Source organism: Antedon mediterranea, chromosome 1 (assembly GCF_964355755.1).
Source record: "Antedon mediterranea chromosome 1, ecAntMedi1.1, whole genome shotgun sequence".
In the NCBI taxonomy this organism is placed as follows: Eukaryota; Metazoa; Echinodermata; class Crinoidea; order Comatulida; family Antedonidae; genus Antedon; species Antedon mediterranea.
This window is the reverse complement of record NC_092670.1, coordinates 6,479,503-6,507,283: the sequence shown is the minus strand read 5'-3', so window position 1 is coordinate 6,507,283 and position 27,781 is coordinate 6,479,503. Positions and strand designations below refer to the sequence as shown.

General features: G+C 31.8%; 1 protein-coding gene across 3 annotated transcripts; it reads right to left on the bottom strand.

The window, feature by feature from the left end:
• Positions 1 to 5,890: 5,890 nt before the first annotated feature.
• LOC140046122 (NXPE family member 4-like) lies at positions 5,891 to 27,088 on the bottom strand. Of its 3 annotated transcripts, none has more exons than XM_072090674.1 (6): positions 27,040 to 27,088; positions 13,444 to 13,617; positions 12,878 to 12,949; positions 11,640 to 12,346; positions 9,058 to 9,116; positions 5,891 to 7,858 (listed from the first exon to the last, which is right to left on the bottom strand). In XM_072090674.1, the coding sequence occupies exons 2-6, from the start codon at positions 13,507 to 13,509 to the stop codon at positions 7,089 to 7,091; spliced, it is 1,674 nt and encodes a 557-aa protein (XP_071946775.1). In that variant the 5' UTR covers positions 13,510 to 13,617; positions 27,040 to 27,088; the 3' UTR covers positions 5,891 to 7,088. The 3 variants fall into 3 exon arrangements, with proteins under 3 accessions (XP_071946775.1, XP_071946758.1, XP_071946767.1); XM_072090657.1 differs by lacking the exon at positions 27,040 to 27,088 and adding an exon at positions 25,223 to 25,383; XM_072090666.1 differs by lacking the exon at positions 27,040 to 27,088 and adding an exon at positions 17,962 to 17,990.
• Positions 27,089 to 27,781: the final 693 nt, after the last annotated feature.

Genomic DNA, 27,781 nt, shown 5'->3' with positions numbered 1-27,781 from the left:
ATTAAGATCAAAGGACTGTTACGAGTTTCTATATTGACAACACGGGCTCAGTGTCCTGTTGTTTTTATTTATTTTTATTTATTTATTTTATGTCTTTAGGCAATGTGGCCAAGGATTACCAATAGTGAATTAATCACTGTCCTATGAGATAGGTGGTAATCCCCCTGATACAGGGGCTATTTTGTGAACCAGTTCACCGGGGTAACCTCCTACTCTTTTCGAATAATGAACTGGGTTCTTTAAAGTGCACACAGGTTATAACTGTGTACACTGGACCTACGATTTATAGTTCTTATCCGAGAAGACTTGTTCCACCACCAGAACTAGGAGCGAGTCGGCCTCGAACCCTTGCCGATGTTGTTGGCTCTTTAGGTACGGTAAACGGCGCCCCTGCCTTAACCGCTTGGCCATTTGACTCATAGATTGCGTTGGTTGCATGCATCGACACACTTTTTATTTAATAAGTGTACATTATATAAATTTTAAGAAGATTTAAATACCATATTGAAACAATTAAACAAAGAAACAAAACATCATTTGTTCAGGTCTTTTTGTACTAATCTGTACCGGTACTGCTGTATGTTATGGTCTAACCACACTGTAAAAACTATTACATCTGTGGAGGTGTGCTATAACAACTGATTGATAATGTTGCTAGGCTTACCTAAAGTGTAGTGCTAGTAACATGTTTTCCACAAGGATAATACAATATAATTTAAAATCTGAAAACAATGTTTAATAGTGATAGGCTTAAAACTGCCTTAATATCTTTCACTTTTAGTTGTAGAGAATGGGCGTCTCCCAACAATTAACTTCTTACGTAGGTGGCTATATTAATGTACTCATACTGATTGAAACAACCTTTTTTCCAAGAGAATCTCATTTTTACAATTTTGTTTTTAAGACGAATAATAATATTTTCATAAAAATATTGTTATGCTTCGTAAGATTTATATCTTTATTATTGTTTATTGTGGGTGTTTGTGTTTTCTAATCTTATAGTATTATCTGATATTCTGATTTTGCGGCGAATGCAATATGGTTACGTTACTTCGTGTTTTCATTTCATTTACATAAGGGATTATAATTGTTTTTATATCTACCATATTCAGCCTTGATTTTAAACTCGTTTTTCAAACTGAAATGCCGTGCGAAATAGCATACAAATAATGAATGTGTGTGAGTGGAATGGTACAAATAATGGCATGAGGTGAATGATGAAAGGCGACAGCCGAGTAAAAATATAATATTCCATAGTTCAAACTATTGTTAAATAGTGCGTAGGCCTACTAATACATGTCATGTGACCTACCATCCAATCAAATGACAGGAATTATGTAGGTATTATTATACAGTCAATCTTTCAACTCAAACATTCATCATTTGTATCTTAAATTGTGGTATGGGGCTGCTAATTCATTGTGGTATGGGCCTGCTAGTTCATTGCTATACTTTTGTTGTTTGACAAGTTCGGACCGTGATTAATCAACAAAATAATTGTGGAAATTTATGACGATGAAGATAAATAATTCTTCTTCTCTTGTTTTACTACAGCCATAGATAAAAAATCTTTAACATTTCACGAGGTGTCCCAAACTTAGGGCTACTAGGACTCTTTTTTCTGGAAAGAATGCTTTATGCAGACGATACGGTAGTGATTTGAAGGCTTTAAAGGTTTGCACATGGACCCCCTTGCAGCCCCCCCCCCCCCAACAACAGCTAAACATATTCAAACTTTTACTCTAAGTATAATTAAACATAATGTGCCAAATATGAACCAATATATGAATGTGGATCTGGAATACAATATCAACAATATAATTAAGTGGTGTGATGTCTGGAAAAGAAAATTGAAAAAGAAAAAATTAAGAAATTTGGCCAATTGAATTACAAATTACTAAATAGAATTGTACCTACAAATCTAAAACTGTATAACTAGAAACTTAAAAATAATAACATATGTTACAATTGTGGAGTCATTGAAGACGAAAAACATATGTTTTATTATTGTAGGCTAGTCAATCTAGCAAAAAAAAACAGCCCAAAGTGAAAAAAATTGCAAACAGAGATTTTTCTTTTTTAAATGGTCATATATGATGAGGAGATCAAAATTTGAGCATCACACCTCTGTCACTCATCCCGATGATATGCAAATTAGCTTAAATATGCAAATTAGGGTGAAATTACAGGGTTACCATATCTCAAAAACTACTAGTCCGAGAGAGTTGATATTTTCACTGATCTATTCAAAATGTATATATTTATATTTACTCTAATGAAACATTTTACGAAAAAATGACCGGAAGTACAACATTTGACCTTCGACCCCATTTCCCAATGTTTGCATATACAATGTGACTAAAATGTCTGTAGAGACTTTATTTTGCCCTCAAATGACCCAGACATAGGTTCTTAATAACCAGCATAGGATCACTTTGTAATTCCCAAAATCACACCGTTGTCACACACCTCGAAAGTATGCAAATTAGTAGTACAATTTAAATAAAATATGCAAATAAGGGGGGAAAATTACAGTTGTCCTATATCTCAAAAACCACTAATGCTAGAGAGCTGATTTTTTCACAGTCGTATTCAAAATGTACATATTTCTATTTGCTCCAATGAAACATTTTACAAAAAATTGACCGGAAGTATGACATTTGACCCTCGACCCCATTTCTCAATATTGCATATATAAATGAAACTAAAATGTCTGTAGAGACTTTGTTTTGCCCTCAAATGACTCCGATACAGGTTTCTAATAGCCAACATAGGACTGTTTAGTAGATCTCAAAATCACACCTGTATCACTCACCTCCAAAGTATGCAAATTATTAGTACAAGTTACATGAAATATGCAAATTAGAGGGTGAAGTTAAAGGTTCCTATATATCGAAAACCACTAAGGCTAGAGAGTTGATTTTTCAATAACTTGTTCAGAATGTACATATTTATATTTACTCTAATGAAACATTTTACAAAAAAATGACCGGAAATACAACAATTGACCCTTGACCCCATTTATCAATGTTTGCATATATAATGCGACTAAAATGTCTGTAGAGACTTTGTTTTGGACTCAAATAACTCGGATACATGTTTCCTATAGTCAGCATAGGACCGCTTTGTAATTCCCAAAATCACGCCTTCATTTTGGCATGGTTGGAATTCCCTTTTTTCGTATTAATTTATGTACAGCGCTTAGAGGTTTCACAACATTAGGCGCTATATAAATCCAGGATATTATTATTATTATTTCTCAATATTTGCATAATGCAACTAAAATGTATGTACAGACATTGTTTTAGCCTCAAATGACTCGGATACAGGTTTTATATAGCCAGTATAAGTCAAGCACCTCGAAAGGATGCAAATTAGTAGTACAAGCTATATGAAATATGCAAATTACAGTGAATTGCCTTATGTATCTCGAAAACGCTAATGACCGAGAGAGAGAGAGAGATATGGCAACTTTCTAGTACTACTGATTTGCATACTTTCGAGCGAAGTAACAGAGGTGTGATTTTGAGAATTACTAAACAGTTCTATGCTGGCTATAGAAAACCTGTATCTGGGTCATTATTGAAAAAAAAATTATCGAAAGTATGACATTTGACCCTCGAACCTATTTCTCAATATTTGCATATAATGTAACTAAAATGTATGTACAGACTTTGTTTTGGCCTCAAATGACTTGGATACAGGTTTGATATAGCCAGTATAGGATCGTTTAGTAATTCCAAAAAGTCAAGCAACTCAAAAGTATGCAAATTATTAGTACAAGTTATATGAAATATGCAAATTACAGCCTTACGTATCTCGAAAAACGCTAATACCGATAGAGATATGGCAACTTTCACCTCTTGTACTACTAATTTGCATATTTTCTAGGGAAGTAACAAAGGTGTGATTTTGAGAATTACTAACAGTTCTATGCTGGCTATAGAAAAGCTGTATCTGAGTCATTTGAGGCCAAAACAGTCTGTACAGATATTTTATTTGAATTATATGAAAATATTGAGAAATAGGGTCAAGGGTCAAATGTCATAATTCAATCATGACAATTTTTGCGTAAAATGTTTCATTACAGCGAATATAAATAATATGTACATTCTGAATCAACTCTGAATTCAAATCAACTCTCTAGCATTAATGGTTTTCGAGATATGGGAAGACTGTAATTTCACCCCTAATTTGCATATTTCATGTAACTTGTACTAATAATTTGCATACTTTCAAGGTATGTGACAAAGATGTGATTTTGGGAATTACAAAGCGGTCCTATGCTGACAAAAGGAAAACTGTATCCGAGTCATTTGAGTCCAAAAAAGTTATCTACAGACATTTTAGTCACATTATGTATGCAAACATTGATAAATAGGGTCAAGGGTCAATTGTTGTATTTCCGGTCATTTTTTCGTAAAATGTTTCATTAGAGCAAATATAAATATGTACATTCTGAACAAATTTTTGAAAAAATCAAATCTCTACCTTAGCGGTTTTCGATACATATAGGAACCTGTAATTTCACCCCTTAATTTGCATATTTCATGTAACTTGTACTAATAATTTGCATACTTTGAAGGTGAGTGATACAGGTGTGATTTTGAGATTTACTAAACATTTCTATGTTGGCTATTAGAAACCTGTATCCGAGTCATTTGAGGGCAAAACAAAGTCTCTACAGACATTTTAGTTTTCATTATATATGCAATATTGAGAAATGGGATCGAGGGTCAAATGTCATAGTTCCCGGAATTTTTTTGTAAAATGTCTCATTACAGCAAATATAAATATATACATTTTAAATATTTTAGTGAAAAAATCAACAATCTAGCATTAGCGGTTTTTGAGATATGGCAACGCTGTAATTTCACTCCCTAATTTGCATATTTAATATTACTTGTACTACTAATTTGCATACTTTCGAGGTGCATGACGAAGTTGTGATTTTAGGAATTATAATACAGTTCTATGGTGGGTATTGAAAAACAATATCCAAGTCATTGAGTCCAAAATAAAGTCTCTACAGACATTTTAATCACATATTTATGTAAATATTGAGAAATGGGGTCAAGGGTCAAAATTTGGTACTTCCGGACATTTTTATGTAAAATGTCTCATTAGAGCAAATATAGATGTATATATTCTGAACCAGACTGTGCAAAAATGAACTCTCTACGATTAGTAGTTTTTAAGATATGGTAACCCTGTAATTTCACCCTAATTTGCATATTTAAGCTAATTTGCATACCTTCGAGATGAGTGTCAGAGGTGTGATGCTCAAAAAATAATCACCTTATCATATGTAACCATTTAAAAAAAAAAAATCTCTGTTTGCAATTTGTTTCACTCAAAATGCTAGATTGACTAGCCTATTGTAGACGTAATCAAATACTGTGGAAAAAAAATTGACAATATATTTAAAAAGCTAGATAACAGCAGTAGCTTGTTCAAAGAACTCCTGTTAGGAATTAAAAAATCAATTGTATCCAATAGCTGTGTACGTCATATACATAATTAAAATTAAAACTGAACTTAAAAAACCTGTATGCCAGAATCCCTGGATTCAGTTTAAATCTATTTTAAAAGATATGAATACACTAGGCATGTTGTAACTTATAAGTGGCATCCATATTTGTATTTTAAAATGTACAGTATTATATCACGTACAAAATGAAGTGTAGATTGTTATGGTTTTTGTATGCATATAATCAAAACACTATAATGTATAAAGGTTAAAAGAGTAAAAATCAGAAAAAAACGAAAAAAGTAGAAAACGGAAATGTAATGTATGAAAATGAAATGTGAACGAAATATGTATGAAATATTGAATGAATAAAGGTGGTGGTTAACCACAAAAGAGAAAAAAAAAACTTTTACTCTTGTGTTTATTTTGTCATGTTACTAAACCTCTCCTTTCAATTTAACTCGTTTACAAAGTTTAGTTAGATCCATGCTTATAAAACCAGTCCTACCCAGAAATATTTTATTACGAAACGTATTCCACTGCTGTCGAGAAAAACTGACCTTTGAAATATGGAATGATTTATATTTAGACATTTTTGGACACCTACCTATAGCCTATATAACCATACTTTCTTTTAAAAAAATATTTGATTCAACAATATTCATTTGATGGCTATTAAATGTTTGTTCATACGGAATTCATATCTTACTAAATACAGTATTTTTTTAATCGTCGTGGCGCTCAGTTGCATAAAAACCTAAACAATATTTGTTTTAATTTAATACCCTTAAAATAATTAAAGACAATGTGTAACAAAATTGTGTCCTTGTGTTTTTTGTTTAATTTAATTATAACTCTATGTTCCTGCTTTGATTTTACCTGATAAAACCCATATATTTGAAAGCAATGTGCAGAAATTATTGAAATAATTATAATCTATTTCCTTTATTTAGGTATCTCTCTTTTAATTTATACTAATTACAAATAAATCATAGTTTAGGCCTACTACCTGTAGATTAAAAATAACGGAATTTTGTGACAGGAGGTCCACGGAATATGCAATAAACGTGATGATATATTATTCGTAAAATCCATTCAATGTAAGTGGTTAAGCTTAAGGTCAAAAGGTCAAAAGGTCAAAAGGTTCCAAAATTCCTTTAACTGGGTTTATGTTCTAATGAACAAATGTAAAAGTTTTAAGTTTCAAAATATTGATCACAACAAGTATTTTAGTGAAATTGTACAATCTATAATTCTAGTTGTTTGTGACAACAGATCTTGTTATTTTCTTCAAGAATAAGATTTCTAAATCCTAGATAGCTGGAATAAAACATTGACAATCAGCCTCGTTATTTTATAAATAATTAGTACGTATATGGACGAGAGTGTGCTGTTTCGATCCGAATTACGAAATTTAGAAACTCTTGTATCGGAAATAACTTTAGCACGCGATCGATTGCTCTTTCACTTAAGGTAAGCATGGACGAGAGTGTGCCGTTTCGATCCGAATTACCAAATTTAGAAACTCCTGTATATGAAATAACTTAACACGCGATCGATTGCAATTTCTTATAATTTATTTTCTAATTAAAATAAATGTAATTAACGTCAGTAATTTTCAAGTTACAGGACATATATGAGAAAACATCATAAAAAGTTCCTGATAAATAACTTGCATAGGCATATGTACATTATTTATACGTGGATAGGATAGGTTCATATCCCAGATGTCGATTATATGTATACCTAAACCGGAGAAAATATTAAAATAAAGTTCATGTATATCATACAACAATCTATCACTCATGTAAATTCGTGTAGCTTGGTTTTTATGTTCCCGTGGGTGTGGTGTTTTCATGAGTACTGGTGCGTTGGGACAGCGTTTCTTAAATCTCAAGAGCGTTTCCCGCAACAACTGTAGTCTCTTAAGAACATTATTTTTTGTCCATTGACTATAATGAGCCCACGGACTCGCCATAATGACGTAATTACACGAAGTATAGTTAAGATTGTCTAGAATTTCATACTCCCATTTTCCAAGTCTGTATGGCATTCCAGCTTTACCAATTGTATATGGATGGAAATAAAAGTCCAAATTCATAATATCACTATGGTGTAGATAATGCTTGACAGAGGGTCTACTCGTGTTTTCATTAGTTGAGACTTTCATGATTTCCAGCAATCCCTCAGCCCATTGTCTTGTCGTAGAATCGCCCATTAATATAATATGTTTTCCTTTTATACATTCGATAATTTCGGGTTTTGTCCATTGTTTTGTTTTGCACTTTAAGGAATTCCATGTGGCTCCAGTCCAGAATCCATCACTAGGAGGAATGGGTAAATCAGCCTTGCACTCAGGTATGTTTGCAAACAAAGATGTTTGGTTATCTGTTGTATGGATATTAAGACGAAATTAATAATAACAATATAAATAGCTACTCAGTAACTAGTTTTGTGTTAGAAAAATATTTTGGTTAATCTGTGTAAACCTTTTGTACAAATATAATTGCAAGTTGTGAAGTCCCAAATGTAATGAGTTTGCTGTACAGTTAGGCACACATCTAGAAAGTCAATAGGAAGCTTTCGATTTGCGATATGTCAGATATCAATAGATGTTTCGTCAGTCGTCGCCTGGATCCAGAAACCATCAAACTTTTGTCGAAGTGAGGAACGAAGGCACAAAATTACAGCATGCTGTACTAACATGACGTAATTTGGTCGTGGGTCGTCGCAATTCAAATAATCCTATTATTAACAGCATTTGACAACACCTAAGTTTATTATAGATTGGTTGATTTCGTATAAACGTGCCGTGTATTTTGCCTTATATTCTTCCATTTTAACGACTGAAGTTACTATTGCACGGTCAACTTTTGTTTTAAATTATTGAACAACGCAATAGAAGGAAGCGGCTGATAGATTGAATAAAACAATTACTTAAGAACAGTAAATGTGTTATAAAACATATAATGAATATTCTGTTACCGTTGAATGGGGAGAATATTTTGAAAAAGCTTTCCGTCCTTAATTTTTGGACAGATTAGCGTATTTTATATTGCTTTATGGACGTATTTCGAGAATAAAATCTACGTTTTTTAGTTCACCCACCCTACTTATGTTCTGTTGGTTTACTATAAGGCAACAAGTACTCATGTCACATTGATGGTATGATCTTTTTGAATAATACACTTAAAACTCTGCCTGTCTGTCTATCAAAGTATATGTAACAACAAAATGTGATGTGCCCATATATAGACATGATGATTTTATTTTTATTTTATTTCAACAATATTTTACGAGGGTGGTCCATCCAACCGAAGCTGATCATTAGGGACCCTCACAAAAATACATCATGATGAGACGTAAACATGTAACAATCAAAATAACATTAAAATAAATGTAATTTATAAAGATAAAATAAAGCACAAACAATTTAGAATAAAAAATTAAATGATTAAATTAAATGATGTCATACCACTACCATATTTGGGCATATCACTATCATATTTGGGCATATCTCATTTTTGTCAAACTAGTTTGATAGTGTAGACAGAGCTTAAGTATACAATATTGTATAGTTTTCTTACCGGCAAGACTTATATTGACTGAAGTCGTTCCATTGATCAAAAGTTTGTACGCCACGTCTCTAATAAAAACAAACAAAAAATATACGTTATGCTTATGATATCAAGCAATCAATTTTTGTAGGTACGTCTGAATGGTAAATATGATATATACTGTACCGGTAATTGACAAAAATATATTTAAAAAAGAAAATAGATGATAGATATGTCAATTTTTCCTACAACAAACAAACGAAGTTTAAAATGTTTTCTATTACAACCATTGTCTTCTAAGTTGATATAAAGTAGCGGTACACCACGTAGGTGGACGATCAAAGCATATTGATTGAAACGTCGAGAAACTCTTTCTTTTTAGAACTAATATGCGTGGTGTACCGCAACTTTATGAACTTTGTGAACTTTATTCAATCAATCGTACATTTGTTATAATGGTAAACACAATAAGGTATAATATTACAGTAGATTTTTACAAAAAAACAAGACCAATATAAATATTAATTATAAAATATATACAATGATTATTTACAGTAATGATAATAATAAAAATTAATTGTTTATATTGACTATTATTTGAAACAGAAGTTGAATAATAAAATACTGGAAAGTTTAATTAGAGGTTTACAATCAATGGAAAAGATGAAAACATATAATTATGTAAGTATTAAAAGTAGCAGTGTTTAGGAAGATTACTGTATATTGGCAACGGCCTACAGTTGAACATGGTTTTAAGCAAAAGTTATATATTGATTGATTGAATCGAGCATCACTATAAGCAAAGCTTTAAAATGTTATGTCCTATTTAACAATTAAAAATTGGAAAAAATAAATAAATAAATAAATTACAATAAAAAAAATAACAATTAGTAAATATATATGTAAACAATAGAGACAATAAGCAATAATCATAAATGACAGTTGAATAAAAAAATATATATATTATTATACATGTAATAACAATTTCAAAAATATGACCAGAATAGATCATTCATAAAAAATCACCAAAAAAATCGATAATGATAAATATTTTGTTCATAATACGTTGTGATTTTAGGTATTAGAATATTTTTTGAGGAGATTAGTATGAATTGTTTTTTTAAATAGTCCTATACTCCTGATTTCTCTTACTGAGTTTTCAAGGCTATTCCATGTCTTGGCACCCCTATAGCATATACTCTGTTGTCCTATTTTGGTTCTTTTTAGTACAGTGGTATAGTTTTTTTTATTCCTGGTATCATAATTATGTGTTGATTCAATTGTTTGAAAGTAAGTGTCAAACGTAATTGGGAGCTGTTTATTATGAAATTGGAAGAGTAGTATTGCCATATGTTTTTCATAAAGATCGAATATATTTAATGTGTTGGTTTGTATAAATAGCGGTTGGGAAGGATGTTGATAGTGGACTTTGCATATAATTCGTAGTGCTTTTTTCTGGAGGATGTGAAGTCGGTTTAATTTACTTGGTCCGAAGGAGCCCCATACTACTATTGCATACGTTAAATGGGGAAGGATTATAGATTTATAAATTTGCAATAGAGTCATATATGGTAAAAAATACTTTAATTTATTCAGAATTCCTATTATCTTTGAAACTTTGTTTGCAATGCCATCAATATGGGTACAGAAGGACAAAAATTTGTCTAAGGTAACTCCTAAGAATTTGATATGGGTTACTTCTTCGAGTGTGGTGTTATTTACGTATAGTTGCATGTCTGTGAAGTCGGTTAAATTCTGGCGCCCTCTAAAGATTATATATTTAGTTTTATTTGTATTAATTGAGAGTTTGTTAGCTCTAAACCAAGTGGTTAGTCGTTGTAATTCGCAGTTTAGTATATTACATGCAACTATGGGGTCATTATGTTTGAGGAATAGGTTTGTATCGTCCGCGAATATAATAAGTTCGACAACTTTGCTTACACAAAATATGTCATTTATAAATAACAAAAATAGCAATGGGCCAATGATAGATCCCTGTGAAACACCAACTTTTACTTCTCTTTTTATTGATTTGTGTGATTCAATAGTAACATACTGAGTTCTGTGGTTTAGGTAACTCCTGAACCAGTCTAACACAATACCACGTATGCCATAGCATTCCATTTTATATATCAGCATATTGATGGGTTTCATCAAGATATTGTAAAAATAGGACATTTCAGTTTGCCTTGCCAAGATAGGAACTCGTAACAGTCATTTGATCTTATATCTGGCTGTGACACGATCAGTTACACACCAACACCACAACAGGCACCGCGCGCCACGGAGAATATGTACATAGTACTGTCGCAGCCGGATATAAGAACAAAGGACTGTTAAGAGTTCCTCTCTTTGCAAGATAAACTGATAAACTCTTTTATCTCTGGAGCTCAGCATCCTGTTTTTAGATTGCCTTTGGACATCATTAACGCTACCTTTGGTTGGTAGAAACGGACTTATCCGTATAAATAACGAAGTCTAAACCGGTCCCATATCATGACCATACATTAATATACAAATAATGAATATTTATGAGGTGGATTGTTGAAAATATGTTATGAGTTGAAAGATTGACTGTTATATTTAACGAAGCGACAATATATCATACTTACCCGTTGAAAAGAGTTTGATGAGAGTTATAGAATTTGGAAAACTTTTTATTAACGTAATCGCCATCTGATTTAAGATTGATCAGTTTGTTACACGGAATTTGATCTGGCTTATCACAGTAGAAAGCCGTCTTTCCAATAGCCAATGGGTAGCTATAATTACATGAATTCAGCAAGACATCATCACGAAATCTGCACGTTGTTATTTGACTGGCATTGGCGGTCTGGAAACGCCCTTGCCATACAATTCTTTCCTTCATAGGCCACACTTCTTGTTCGATATAATCTACCGCCTCAGACGGGTGTACAAGGACAACCGCGATACTGATAATGCCAGGCCAACCGGCAAAGAAAACTATTTCATATGTCCCGTTGTTGAAGTCTGTTACTTTTCCTGCCGAGTTGCCTTTATTACTTTTGATACTTGCAAACAAGAAATCTCCTCCCTTCTTGCGATGGCGACCATTTCTATCACGGGCCTCGATAGTCACATTAAAGTAATCACCGACTTTAACAGTTCTATTTGGATTCTTCAGCTGAAAGGTGGTTTTAATAAGATCAATCATTCCTACGTTCTCTGTCAGGGATACTATAAGGTTACGAATAGTACTTCTGGGTTTATTTGTTGTTAGTACTGCATGTTTAAACTCAGACCTATTTGTATACACTTCCGTCGCAGAATAATTCTTCAAAGTTGATTCTGAAATGATCTGTTTAATTAATAAAATGTAATTAGCATCAGATGTAGTTTTTAGAGGTTTCAAAGACTCGTGTCTTGTTATTTTACTAATTTTCGTACTTTTAAATGTTGTATTTTTTATGTTTTAAAAACATAATTATATTATATTTATCATAAAAAAGTCTGTCTGGCGTTTATAACAGAATTTTGCCAAAATTGTGTATTTGGTAATTTTAAGGGAAATTCATGTGTTTTTTGTCTTGATTTCTGTGACACATATTGATTTAAGTACATTTGACCAGATATTATATTTAAAATTCATGCCTCTACCTGAGCTTTAAGATTTAAGTGAAATTATAAACAATTGTCTTACTGCTATTGTGTACATGGTTAATAATTCAACACTTTAGGCCCATGTAGGTCCTACTTTTTTTTTAACTCTATACAAAAACACAGGGAGATCCGATTTGACATCATAGCGGTTATTAATTTCGATTTTCTAATTATTAATTATTAATTACTAGTACTACTACACAAATAAACATGTGTTTAAACTACTTACTCTGTTACTATTGTAATGCTTTGGTTTTGGAATGATGTATGATATGTGCCCTGGTATAATGAAGTTGGTATTCTAATCAAAATAATAAAACTATAATTATGAAATGGTATAATATATCATTCTTAAATAAGGTAAAAATTAAATTCGATTGGTTGAAGTTAACATGCAATTGGACAAATATAATATTAAAGCGTTGACCATTGTTGTCTAAACTGTTATTGTTTCTAACCTCTCCGTAATTTACTGGCGTTTTAAGAAGTATTTACAATAAGTTATCTTTAAAATAACATTCAGTCACTCTTTCAGGAACCGGAAAAACCAAATTTAATTTTGACAACAATGTTTACCTCGGTTTATAAACCAAACATGAATATATAAAATAAAGAAAATCTGGCAAGACGAAATTGATTACCGTATCATTACTTATTATTCTTGAAATGAACAGTTGAAGTGGATAGGGACGGAATAGTGGGCACACAGTGTTACATTTTATTACTTTAATTAAGAATTAGAAAACAATTATAATAGGCCTATTAATAATGTTTTATCGATGTAACCATACTTACGTATTGGACAATTAATGCAAACCAAACTATGATCAATACAACAACAATTTTCGATTTCCAGGCCATTTTTTGATAATAATGGTTCACTCAATCAGGCGTCATGTGGCGGACGGATTATTGATTTATTTAATTTAAATGCATGAGCAGTGGCAGGTTTCTTTTTATCCGTAACATCTGTTGGGAAGAGATTGAAAAAAGAATTAGATATTATGTTTTTTGATATTTGCGATAAAGTATGAACGATGATCGTTAAGCCTTATTTTCAAAAGTGGTTTATTTCTGCTTTATAGTTGTCATTAATGCATTGGTTAATACAAATACAACGACAATCAATAGAAACAAATTACCGTGTTTTTTTCGTTACCATGTTTACGCGGTAATAACTGTAGTCTTTATAAAACACTATTTATAATAATAATAATCATATTTATTTGGAACAACACTTTTTTAACAGTGTTTTGACTCAACGCTATTACAAACCTTATTTTTAAACAAAAACAAGTACTAACTTTGCAACAGCAATTGAAAAGAAAAAAAACACATTTTAAAATAAAACAGTAAAAAGTTGTGATAGAATTGCATTTCTTCGTTTCAAGGAACGGCTTGTATAAATGTTACAATAACTGTCAAGCACAGCATAAATCTGAGTTATTTTTATGAAATAACATGCTTCCTAGGACATACTGAATCTTAATTAATAGATAGGTCACCGGAAATAAAATTAACCCAAGTATCTACACAATTCATTGAAATAAGATTACAAAATAAGCAATCTGTTGGGGATAAACATACATTGATGCAGTGACTGATTCCCAAAAATTGGAACAAACTAAAATAATACGATTGCAGTAAAAAAAACAAAATAGTTACTGCAGTAACTACAATGTAATCATTTTGACATGATCCCTTATGTATATGATGTTTTCAGTAGCAATAAAACAAAAATACAGTTAAATACAATTCCATAAATCCTTTTCTAACGTTTGTGTAATTGATTGTATTCTAATTTGAAACGTTTGTATTAGGCCTGTGTTCATATTTCCTTCCGGTGGTAGAGGAAATCACAGACAAAAAAAAAGTTCAGGAAAAAGGAAAAAAGTGTTCGATTAGGAGAATTAAAATCGACAATATGTAGAGATACATTTTTAAGACAACAACACGTAGTACTCATGGCAGAGGAAATAGTACTACGGTAACCGGTCCAGTGAACCAAATTTGACACCAGTGAAGTACAAAAAGATATTAAAATTCAGTGACTTATTTCTATTTCATATAACTGTGCTCCCCTGTCGCCAAATTGAGTCCACTTGAGCACAGTGTATTAACAAAACTACAAGTCAAATTTTCATATTTCTTTATTATATTATTGATACAAAATACGGCACTAGTTGCCTTTCGTACGTATCTATCTTTTATTTCCACTCAAAATTTGTAAAAGCAAATTATCGTGAATACCACACCTTAGAATTAGGCCTCATCAGAACCTTTATGAAAAAGAATCACATAAAAAGTAACAAATAAATCCTTTAAAAATGGCATTGAACCTATACTATTAATATGCTTAAAATGTTCGTAATGAAAAATATATACACGTACAAGCTCATTTGACTATTTTACGGGAGCGTGGTAATCGTAAATATTAAAGATTTGTTATTGTTTCATATTTTTTGTATGCATAAGTATAACAGCTAAATGAATTGAAATGAAAACAAAAACACATTAGTTAGGCATAAAATATGGCGTCAGAGATATTTGTAGGCCTATTGTGCATGTGTACAATAGTACACGGCTGAAGGCTTTTTCTCAACCTTTCACGAAAGAAGAAGCAGCCTAACCATGAACCTATTACTGTATTGGTAACCCATATATATAACATATGGGCAATTTCACAGTAACCTAGGCCGTCGGTAATAACTGAGAAATAAGCAAATAGCTCTTCATCAGGTTGTATTTGTCTAATTTAGTTTGTAATTTTTGATAAAGCACCTGATGGGCAAACTACAAAAAAAATTTTATTGAGCTACGATGAAAACTTTTGTTACAGCGGCCAAAAATGTCATGTTTTTTAACAAAATTGAGTGTCTCATTGCAAAAAATCATTTTTATGAAATGCATTGTTGTTGTTTGTATGTATATATATTTATATGAATTATGTACATTTAAATTGGTTGATCTACCCCCAAACGTATAAGGTATAAACAATGAGTGTGAAATGTATACATGTTTAACTTTTTTGTTGTTTTCATTATTGTAATTCTGTCCGTCCAAAATGTCCACTCCGACACGTTGGCTTATATCCAGAGCAAATAAGTAAGCAAGTCTACTGTTTTTCATCTATATACAACACTAATAAGATTGACCATACATTAAAACTTAAATAATATATTTAACTGACAATTTGGCTGAATGCCGGGGAATCGAAATCTGTCCGTCCAAAAAAAAGTCCACTCCGACACCTCATAAACTATTATCAATTTTTATGTTAATAATATAAAAAGTTGAATATTCACAGCAAAAATTATAAGCTGACATACTACAATTAATATAATGCACATATAATGTCTCTAAACCCAAGTAATTCACTGTAATGCACTCTAATATGGTGTTCACATAATGTCCACTCCGACACACATATTTGATCAAAGTAAAATGGCTGATTTTGTAACAACTATGAGACAATGTTATTGTTATTTTATTTCTATCTGTTTGTGTCATTGCTATTTAAGTGAAAATAATCTTGTTTAAGTGTGTTTTTAGTATTATTAACGAGCCACCGGCACCTGCTTCGAGGTGGCATTTTAGCCTCTCAGAAAATAATTTTAAACTAGTTGAAGCCACCATGGCAAAAGTTATGAATTACTAATAATACTGGTTGTTATAGGTGATCAATTTAAGTATTTAATGCAAAAAAAACACCAAAAAAATTTAACATGTTTAATATTGAAGTTTTTCATGTCCTGTTTAATATGTCCAAAAATTGTCCACTCCGACACATATTAACAATTCTTATTAAAAGACAGTTTTTTTCATGGTAAAGCTTAAAAAGTACAAAATGTTAACACTGTACACTTTAGAAGTGCCAACTGGTTGGTTTTAATGTCTTTATGGATAAATGCCAACTGATGGTTTTATGGTGTTTGGCTATGATAAGACCATTATTTTTTATATTTGGATAGAACGTTTGTTAAAACTCTCTGACAAATTCAATTTTGTTTTACTCAGATGATGTTTTGGACATGGTCATGAGTGTTATGGTTGTACATTTTTTTTGTGACATGTACTAATGCATAAAATAGCAAATTGAATTTATTGAACATGCTTAAAATTAACAAGTTTTTAATTATTTATACTGTTTATTCATGTCCAAAAAATGTCCACTCCGACACAAATTAACAATTCTTATTAAAAGACAGTTTTTTTCATGGTAAAGCTTAAAAAGTACAAAATGTTAACACTGTACACTTTAGAAGTGCCAACTGGTTGGTTTTAATGTCTTTATGGAATAGTAGGACCATTATTTTTTTCATTTGGATAAAACGTTTGTTAAATTCTCTGACAAATTAAATTTTGTCTTACTCAGATGATGTTTTAGGCGTGGTCATGAGTGTTATAGTTGTACATTTTGGTTTTGTGTCAATTGGTGTCATGTACTTATGCATAAAATAGCAAATTGAATTCATGCTTAATATAATAACAAATTTTTAAGTTATTTATACTGTTATTCATGTCCAAAAATGTCCACTCCGACACAAATGAACAATCCTTGTTAAACTACAGTTTATATCATGGTAAAGCTTAAAAAGTACAAAATGTTAACACAGTAAGTTGTAGAAGTGGCAATTAGTTGGTTTTATGGTGTTTGTAGCTATATAATACCACAAATTTTTTATTTGAGTCTAATGTTGGCTAATTATTCAACATTTATTGTTAAAATTCTCAGACAAATTCAATTTTTCCACTCATATGATGTTTATATAAATAAAGCGCGAGTATATTTTTTTAATTGATACTCTGTACTAGTAATTAAATATTAGCCAAATAAGCAGTGACTTTTGTGTTATAATAAAAAATATTGAGATGTAGATTTCCAAATTTTTCAATAAAATTCTTCCAGTTACTAAATTCCTACTATTACTGTGAAAATGTCCGGATAGTTGTAGCTTTATAATATTATTTTTTATTAAATATAAACCTGTATGTTTCAAAATTAATTGAAAATGTGTAAAAAAAGGACTTCGAATTTTTGACCCTGTGAGACACTTGCGGCCTAGGTTACTGTGAAATTGCCCATATACTTATTATTATTAATTAAGTGTTTAATAACGAAAAGAAGAGAAGCAGATATAGAGGTGATTTGGAGATCAATGCACATTATACACCACCCGACGACAGCCCTAGTATCATGTGGTGTAAAGAAAATAGAAAGACTGAACTTTCCAAAAGCAAACCTGTAATAGGCCAGATCTTAATCCTAAAATACTATGATCTTTTTAAAATATAATTTGCGTCTATACTCACCTCTCCCATTCCACCGACCCGTTATGCTAGCTGTGTATAAAACAAACGTATAGGCCTACTTGTATACGGTAAGCACCTCTACATCTGTCACCAACTTGAACAGGCAAGTTTTAATAATACATTCCTTTTACCAGAATCCGTATGTTAATTATTTACTATTGATCGTATGCAATGTAAATTGGTTTAAATGGTGTTAAAGTAGTTCCGAATGCAATGTAACAGTTGTACGTATATTTACATTTTTCGAGTACTAAAGAAGGATAGTGAATCAGTACATTCACTTGGTTATCTTTTCCAAATTTGCCTTAGGCCTAAGCCTAAATGAAGAATAAAAATAGTCTAGGACCTGGGTCAGATTTGTATGCATTTAATTTAGGAGAGAATATCTCAACTGTTATAGGATAATTTGACCCCAACGAACAACATGGAATGTGTGCCAAATTCGCTATCCTGGACGAACATGCCCAAAATCGGGGTCAATGGTTAAAAATGTGTGGTTCTTATATCTCGACAATCTCCTTTGAATTATTCTTTAAAATGGCAATAGACAAACTGTATGGTATCAAATGAAAGGATACACAATATGCTACCCATTGCTACCCAACTTGTATTGAAAATGTTTAATTATGAAGCTAATTGTATGGAAAATGTGCATATTTTGATTATTTTTAAACAAAAAATGAATATTTTGTAGCGTAATTGTTATGTTTATTAATATAATATTAAATAATTTAAGTGTTTGGAAAAATTTATTTGGTATCAAATGAAAGCCCATTAAATATTCTATCCATTACTACCCAACTTGTATTAAAAATCTGTAATTATGATGCTAATTTTGTTAAAATTGTGCATATTTTATAATTTTATTTACTAAAATGAGTATATTAAATAGTGTAAATTTATTCTGGTTTATTTATAATATTAACTAATTCAAGTGTTCTTTTGGTGTCAAATTGTTCAGAATATACATATTTATATTCGGTCTAACACAACTTTTAGCGAAAAAATGACCGGAAATGCTTTTACTGACCTTTGACTAAAAAATGATACACAATATGCTACCTTTTTTCCATACAATTAGCTTCATAATTAAACATTTGTTCGGTGTTAGACCGAATATAAATAATGTATATTCTGAACAATTTGACACCAAAAGAACACTTGAATTAGTTAATATTAGATACGGCCATACTGCGTTGAAACACCGGTTCTCGTCAGATCACCGAAGTTAAGCAACGTTGGGCCCGGTTGCGTTCTGGATGGGAGACCGTCTAGAAATCGTGGCGGGTGCTGTATATACTGGAGAGTGATGGTGTAATGGTAATATCGGACTAGCATGTGATAGGCATGGGTTCGAGGTTATCTGTACCATACTAATTGCATCCTTAGGCAAGATGCTTTAACTCTCATTGCCTAATCTGGTAGGCGCTGCACTGCTGGCTGCCGTGGGTCCGTGGAGGGCCTAATCCGAATTTCCTCACTGAGGACAAATATTAATACAAAATACAAAAAAAAAACAAAAAAAATATAAATAAACCAGAATAAATTTACACTATTTAATATACTCATTTTAGTAAAAAAAATTATAAAATATGCACAATTTTAACAAAATTAGCATCATAATTACAGATTTTTAATACAAGTTGGGTAGTAATGAATAGAATATTTTATGGGCTTTCATTTGATACCAAATAAATTTTTCCAAACACTTAAATTATTTAATATTATATTAATAAACATAACAATTACGCTACAAAATATTCATTTTTTGTTTAAAAATAATCAAAATATGCACATTTTCCATACAATTAGCTTCATAATTAAAAATTTTCAATACAAGTTGGGTAGCAATGGGTAGCATATTGTGTATCCTTTCATTTGATACCATACAGTTTGGCATTTTAAAGAATAATTTAACCTGAAAATGTGTTTTTGGGTCATTTTTGGGTCAAAGGTCAGTAAAAGCATTTCCGGTCATTTTCTTCGCTAAAAGTTGTGTTAGACCAAATATAAATATGTATATTCTGAACAATTTGACACCAAAAGAACACTTGAATTATTTAATATTATAAATAAACCAAAATAAATTTACACTATCTAGTATACTCATTTTTTCAAAAATCAATAAAATATGCACATTTTTCACAAAATTAGCATCATAATTAAAGATTTTTAATACAAGTTGGGTAGCAATGGATAGAATATTTTATGGGCTTTCATTTGATACTAAATAGTTTTTCCAAACACTTAAATTATTTAATATTATATAATAAACATAACAATTATGCTACCAAATGTTCAATTTTTGTATAAAAATAATCAAAATATGCACATTTTCCATACAATTCATAATTAAAAATTGTCAATACAAGTTGGGTATCAATGGGTAGCATATTGTGTATGCTTTCATTTAATACCATACAGTTTGTCCATTGGAATTTCAAAGAATAATTTAACCCGAAAATGTGTTTTGGGTCATTTTTGGGTCAAAGGTCAGTAAAAGCATTTCCGGTCATTTTTTCGCTAAAAGTTGTGTTAGACCGAATATAAATATGTATATTCTGAACAATTTGACACACATTCCATGTTGTTTGTTGGGGTCAAATTATCCTATAACAGTTGAGATATTCTCTCCTAAATTAAATGCATACAAATCTGACCCAGGTCTTAGACTAAAACAACAAACACGACATTTATTCGAGCTGTGGCACCATCTTAGAATTGCAATTGCAAAAAAAAATGTGTTTTTGGACGAGAATCAGATCCAGAGGGGTTACCATAATTCAATAATAATATTAGGTGGTGCCCGTTCCGATAAAAATTCCCTGCATTGTTGGTCTAGGCCTATATTAAGGTTAGGGCAGATTGGTTAAAGCTATGAATTATGCCTATGGCTTGAGATTGATATATTATTCGTTTTGCATCTGTGCGATTTATAAGTCGATCGTAAAAGAACGAAATTGAAGTTTCCAGCGATAATACAATGGTTAAGCGATGATGTGCAATCGTAAACCATCGGGGGTTTTACGAAATGGTCCTCCTAACGAACGCACAGCATAAACAGCCCTGAAGTCATAATTAAAAAAGCACGTTTGAAAAAAATTACGTATTGGCAAGTAAACTGGCTAGCATTGATCAAATTGGTTTTAATAGGTTAATTTATAGCTTTAATAAAATTATACACTTCTGTAGAAAAACAAGGCCATATAGATGGCTGCAGTCGCGTGCTCATTAGTGTTTACCGACCGACCGACCGACCAACCTACCAACTGACCGAAATTTCGAGTTGAAAAGTAAGTCAAGAAAACAGAAATCGGGCAAAAAGAGTGCGCACTCATGGCAATTTTGTAAACGCTTAAAATTGCCTGAAACGTACTCTTATTTCATCGAAAATAAATTTTGAAAATTTTAAGTGCGCGTACGCATGCGTTACATGCGTGCAAGTACAAGTGCTCCTTTAAGCTGTCAACTGTCTATTCTTGAACCAACCACAGATGAGGAGATCGAGAAATTGATCAAGGCATCCCGATTATATCTTGTGAGCTAGATCCTATTCCAACTTAGCTTTTAAGGGATTGCGCTCCTGTAATAGTTCCAGTGCTAATGAAATTAGTTAATCTTTCACTTATCACACAAGATATGATTACAAACGTGATTTTTTTAAATCTTGCGTAGACCGCGAAATTTTTTATTGCGCACCGTGAAAACATAACCACATCGATTCCTGGCCATAAGGAATATACTGACTTAGCTAGATTAAACTGATATCAAGATAAGGTCAGAAAGCGATAAAACGCATAGTGATACCGGACCGACAGACCGACCGACCGACCGACATAGTGAACTATAGAGTCGCGTCCACGCGACTAAAAACGAGGAAAAAAGGAATATTTGATGGGCTTTCATTTGATACCAAATAGTTTTTCCAAACACTTAAATTATTTAATATTATATAATAAAACATAACAATTATGCTACCAAATGTTCAATTTTTGAATAAAAATAATCAAATGCGATGATGTGCAATATTGTGGCATCGTAAACCATCGGGGGTTTTACGAAATGGTCCTCTTATCGAACGCACAGCATAAGCAGCCCCGAAGTCGTAATTAGAAAAGCACGTTTGAAAAAAATTACGTATTGGCAAGTAAACTGATCAAATTAGTTTTAATAGGTTAATTTGTAGCTTTAATAAAAGTATGCACTCACCTATAAAATGACAAAATAAATTGTGGAAATAAACCTAAACCCCATTGGATGGCACCCATGAATTTGACGATTTTTTGCTTTAATTTACAGTTTTTTCAGGTAGGCCTAAATAATCTTTTTAGATCCACTTTTTGGTCAAAGTGGATAACTATTATGTGACATTATTTATTTATTTATTTATTCAACCATATTTCACGAGGGTGACCCAGCCAGCGGAAGCTGGCATATTCAAGTTTAATATACATACATATTCAAGTTTAAGTTTTTTCAGTGGGACAATAAAACATCTTTAAATAGTAATAATAGTAAAAACTACTGATGAAACCTGAATCAGCAATATTTAATATACTTTAATATATAGTTGCTCCAATGAAACGTAATTATTTTTGTATTGTTGTTTGTTTTCATTGCATCCTGTAGCGAAGGAAATCAATATGTTAATCAGCTCTTTTAAATGGAAATTGGTAACATTACAATAAAAAAACCACTATTTCTTTGAGACCTACTAATATATGTAGATAATAACGTCTTATAAGACGTTATTATCTACATATTAAGCATTGTATAACTAAGTCAAATATGCTTCCCAGTTGGATTGGCATCATGAGATGAGAGCAGTCTTATTATAAATAGTCAGTGCCGTCTTATTTTTTCTTACTTTAGACGTAATTATGCTATTTTCTATACTGTAGTATGATACCAAAATAAAAGATTTATTTGAATTTGAATTAAAACACGTAAGTTATAGGTTATCGCAGCATCCACGTACGTTAAAATTTGAGCGCGGAAAGTTATTTTCTTCCATTCTATGACCTAAAGCACCTATTACAGCAGAATTATATTGTGCGCCAGGCTGTCTACTATTTTGCGTATACCGACTTCACTTACTTACTTCTTACTTACATACTTACTTATTTATTTACTTACTTACTTACTTACTTACTTATTTACTTACTTACTTACTTAGTTCGGGACATACCGTCCCGAACTTATATGACTAGATTTATCAATAACTTTCTATCTGCCCTTGTGACTCTGCATACCAGTATCCGTCTTTAGTACATCAATGTATGTGACGAGACCCATTTATATCCTAAATTTCTAACACGATAACTTCATCAAAATAAAAGATAACATGTTTGGAAGAATGTTTGGAAGAACATATTAACATTTGGAAGAAAATCGGGCACGTAAAAGCGAGATGCGCGGTATCTTGCACGCGATGAAAATGAATATATTTTATATATATAAAATATATTTTTAGGAAACCCACCATATGATGACGTCATTCTTCAGGCACATTCATAGGCCACGTCAATGCAACAGCTTCCAAAGTTAGTTTTATAAACTTGCCCGAAACCTCTATACTAATTTGATATTAATATTAATTGTGCGGGAGTTTTTTTTTAATTGAGTGTGAGTGACGTTTATTGTGTAACATGAAAATTTACTTTTATATAATTATAATTATGTTACGTTTAACTGAAAACTGTCGTTTGGTTTTCAAAAATATTTATGGATAATCTTACTGTAGATTTTCTAACAATCTATTGTAACTACTCCGCGTGATTCTGATAATGGGCAAATTACACAAATGTTCTGTTTAGAGAAGAGTATAATTTCACTCTTCTCTGGTTTAGTTTTAAGATTATTGAACACTCCAAACAAAACATGTTGATGATTGGACACTACACAGCAGGTTATCCGCCTAGTGTGGATAATCATCTCTATGGGATAACGTATTAAAACCTTGATAGCCACAGTGCTATGTAATAGCAAAAAGTTACCGTGACAGTAAATTCGTTGTTTCTTACACGAACAGCTTTTAATTAACAGCTGAGCTCTGGGTGTCTAATAATAAGGATCATTTAATACAGTTTGGCTACCTGGTGCTCACCTTCGTCTCTGTTAAGGTTTTTCGTCCTAGCCTTCCAAATTACTATACGGATACCATATTATAATATTTACAATGGAATATAGGCTAATTATTTAAATTAAAATTCGCTCTCAATATCAATAAAGTGATAAAGGCTACTTGTAAATTAAACTAATAATTGGAGTACTCTTCGAAACCAGATGAACAATTAGGCCTACAATGAAACATCGTTAGTTGAAACATAATTCGTTCAAGGTCTAGGGTAAATGTCGATAAAATTATAATGAAAAATATACTGGCTATCCTGTAAATTGGATTAATGTCAAAAATTATTTATAGTATTCAAAACCAGATGAATATTTACAAACAATGGAATATCGTTAGATAAAATATAATTCGTTTGATAACAGTATAAAATTATAATAAACATCTACTGTATCTTAAAATTGGACTAAAAAAAATCGTTAGAAAAAAGGAAATGGAAAGAATAATTCGTTATAAACAGTGTATAACAAAACATCTATCTCATACATTGAACTAATAATAATTTGCGTTTCCATTTTGAACAATAGTTTTTTCGTGTTAGTAGGCCTTGGGCGCACGCGGGGAATATTGGGACATAGTATAATTATTAATAATTAGGCCTATTGGGGTATTCGAAACCAGATGAATATACAATGAATAGCATATATATATAGTTAGTTAAAGATGTTTAGTTAAGCAATAATTCGTACTAAACCATGTATAACAATACATCTTGTAAATTGAAATAACAATTTACGTTTTTATTTTGGACAATAGTTTTTTTTGTTCGTGTTAGTACGTAGGCCGCGCATGCGGAATATTGGGACTATTATGTGGCGCTGAAACAATAATTAGGAATGATAATTAATAACACTTTGCCAAGTCATATCAATGGTATTAGGCCTAGGCTAAACACTAGGCCTAATACTAATAGTAGTTAACTATTAGTAGTAGGAGTAGTAGTATAGGCCTAGCCTACTACTACTACTAGCTAGCTAGGGCCAGGCCTAAACCTAGAGTAGTAGGCCCTAGTCTAGTACGGTTGAAGGTATTAGTATCAGTAGTTACTAGGCTAGTAGGCCTAGGCTAGTACTGTATTATGATGTACCAAATAGGCCATTCACTCACATGTTACAGGAAAAAAATATTTACCTATTTTGAACGGATTTAATGTCCTGTTTATGGCCTTACCAGGTTGAAACATCGGTTCTTGCCTGGTCAAAGCCTAGAGGGAGAAGATCATGTGAGAATATCTGACTGCTGTAAGATCGAGCGGCTGTCGTTTACACTTTCGTAGTGTAAACAGTTTTCCACTGTCACGCGTCACGCATTTACGTACGTAACCAGCGTCGTACACACCAGGTATCCCCAATGAAAGCGCACATAAAATAATTTTTAAAAATCGAATAGCCATGGTCATGCCGGGGGCATGCCGGTCTTTTTTTACTTACAAAACGAGCCCACCTGTTTTAAATAAATGAATTATATAATAGAAACTTAATTTAAAACACAATTATAATCCACAATTTTTGCTTTGTATGTAACATAGGGTTGAGGGATGGAGAAGAGGATGGATACAAAGAAGAACAATTTTTAAATATATTCTTTATCCACTCGAAACGAAATATTTTGTTCATGGTTAGGCCTATAAATTTGCGATTTGATTTTTTAAAACTGTCTCATAGTCGATTGAAATAGTAAGCTAGTGTAACGATACAGCACTACAACGTTTATATTTTTATCTATCAATAGTATTTTTTAAGAAATCGGTCTGTCTTCAACATTATGATGATGTAGGCCTACTCGAGCTGTTCAAACGGTTTCAGCTACTAAAAACAATTATCGTAGAAGGAGATATTAGGTAAATGCGGAACATCTTTGTATTATTGTGTGCGGCTATTTTTCAAGATGGACATCCATTAGACAGTGTATACCACGATCGGAAAACACTCCTATTTGGGGCAAATATTGAACCTAAGTTCGCTTTAATTTGTCAATAACTAATTTTCTAACTCAATTTTATTAGTAAACAGGGTTACACCAGGTGGTTAAAATCAGGTTTAGGCCTATTAGGTGGTGGTTTTATTTTACTATACATAAGCTGTTGGTGTTTCTACTGTACATTAGCTGGATGTTTTACTACATTGTAAGTAGATTATTTTACATTAATATGACACTTATAAAGTCTTGTGTCTACACTATCAAACTGCCCATATATGGACATGATGATGTCATATCACTACCATCTTTGGGCATACCACTACCATATTTGGACACATCACATCACATTTTTTGTCACATAAAGTTTGATAGTCTAGACAGATCTTACCACCTCGATTTATGAGCATGAGGAACAACTTAGGTGCAACCTGGTTACTGAACTTTATCTGATACCAATATACAAAACAGTAATAGTATAATATGTGATAATATACGAATAATATAATAATTAAGTGTATCTCCTAACATCAACCAGTATAAATGACTAAATCTACCTGTTAATAATATGAATCATAGGCCCGAATAAAGATTTCTAATGCGTACTTTTCCACCAAGGTGATTGTTTTTACAAGCTAAAATGCGAGCCTTTAATACTGCCATTATGGTTTATGTCAACTGTGATCATAACCTACCAGCTTATATTAATTGCTGCTGAAGATTCTGACTATTGTTTACTGAGCACAACTGCTGTTGTACGAACGTTTGAACAAAATTAGGCCTAGACCTGAACAACTGTACGCTATAGGCCTACATCCTTTCAGGAGAATTAATGGGATTCCAAACTGTATACTACAGTATATAAATACTTGTTTACCTGCCTGCCTACCTAACTAATAATTTACAGTTATAATTGCTTTTTGTAAACCAGAAAAAAACAAAACTTTTCCACGCCCTGTACCGTCACAATGTTTTCTCAACCATCGTAATGATCCAATTAAAAATGTGTATAAGTTTATAGCCGCACTTACCTTTTTTCAAGCCCAATATACATTTCAATCAGTCACATTATACGCCAAGGAAGATGACTAACTGAAGTGCACGGGAAGGATATGGATAGGTCTAAATAGGCCGGATACACATCAAAACGCTCGCACAATAAACATTAAATTGCTTATATACTCTATAATTATAGTCTACATCTGTATATTCGAAAATCTGAAAGTCGTATTACGTAGGTAAACTAGAAATAGCATTTTAAGGACAAAGCTACGCGTTCATAATGAATGAGAGAAAGCGAATTTAATTTCAATGTAGGCCTATAGTAAAAAAGTTGTTGTTGTTTATCTTAAGTTCATCAATGTAAATGTAAATTTAATTCGAGATGTCAGTTTCTTCTTGTATTACTTGATGATATTCTTCGCTTACACATTTTTTTTTTGTCCTAACTAGTTTCATAGTGTAGACAGAGCTTTAGACTTGTACATTTTAGAGATTTGTATCAAAATATATTCATAACACATAATAGCAGGGGTGTCTTTTTATCAGTTTATGTACCAACAATCTCTGTATTTGTCCTTTGATGAATAGAAATTCGCTGATTTCACTTCATTCAAAAAACATGATTCAATGATATATAAAATTATCAATATTTAATTAGGCAGCTCTCAAGTTGATATTAAAATGAAAATAATTGACCATGACCAACGGCGCTCATCACCACCCACAGTGGCAGGGACTGAGATGGGCCAGTACAGGTAGGCCTAACTATTA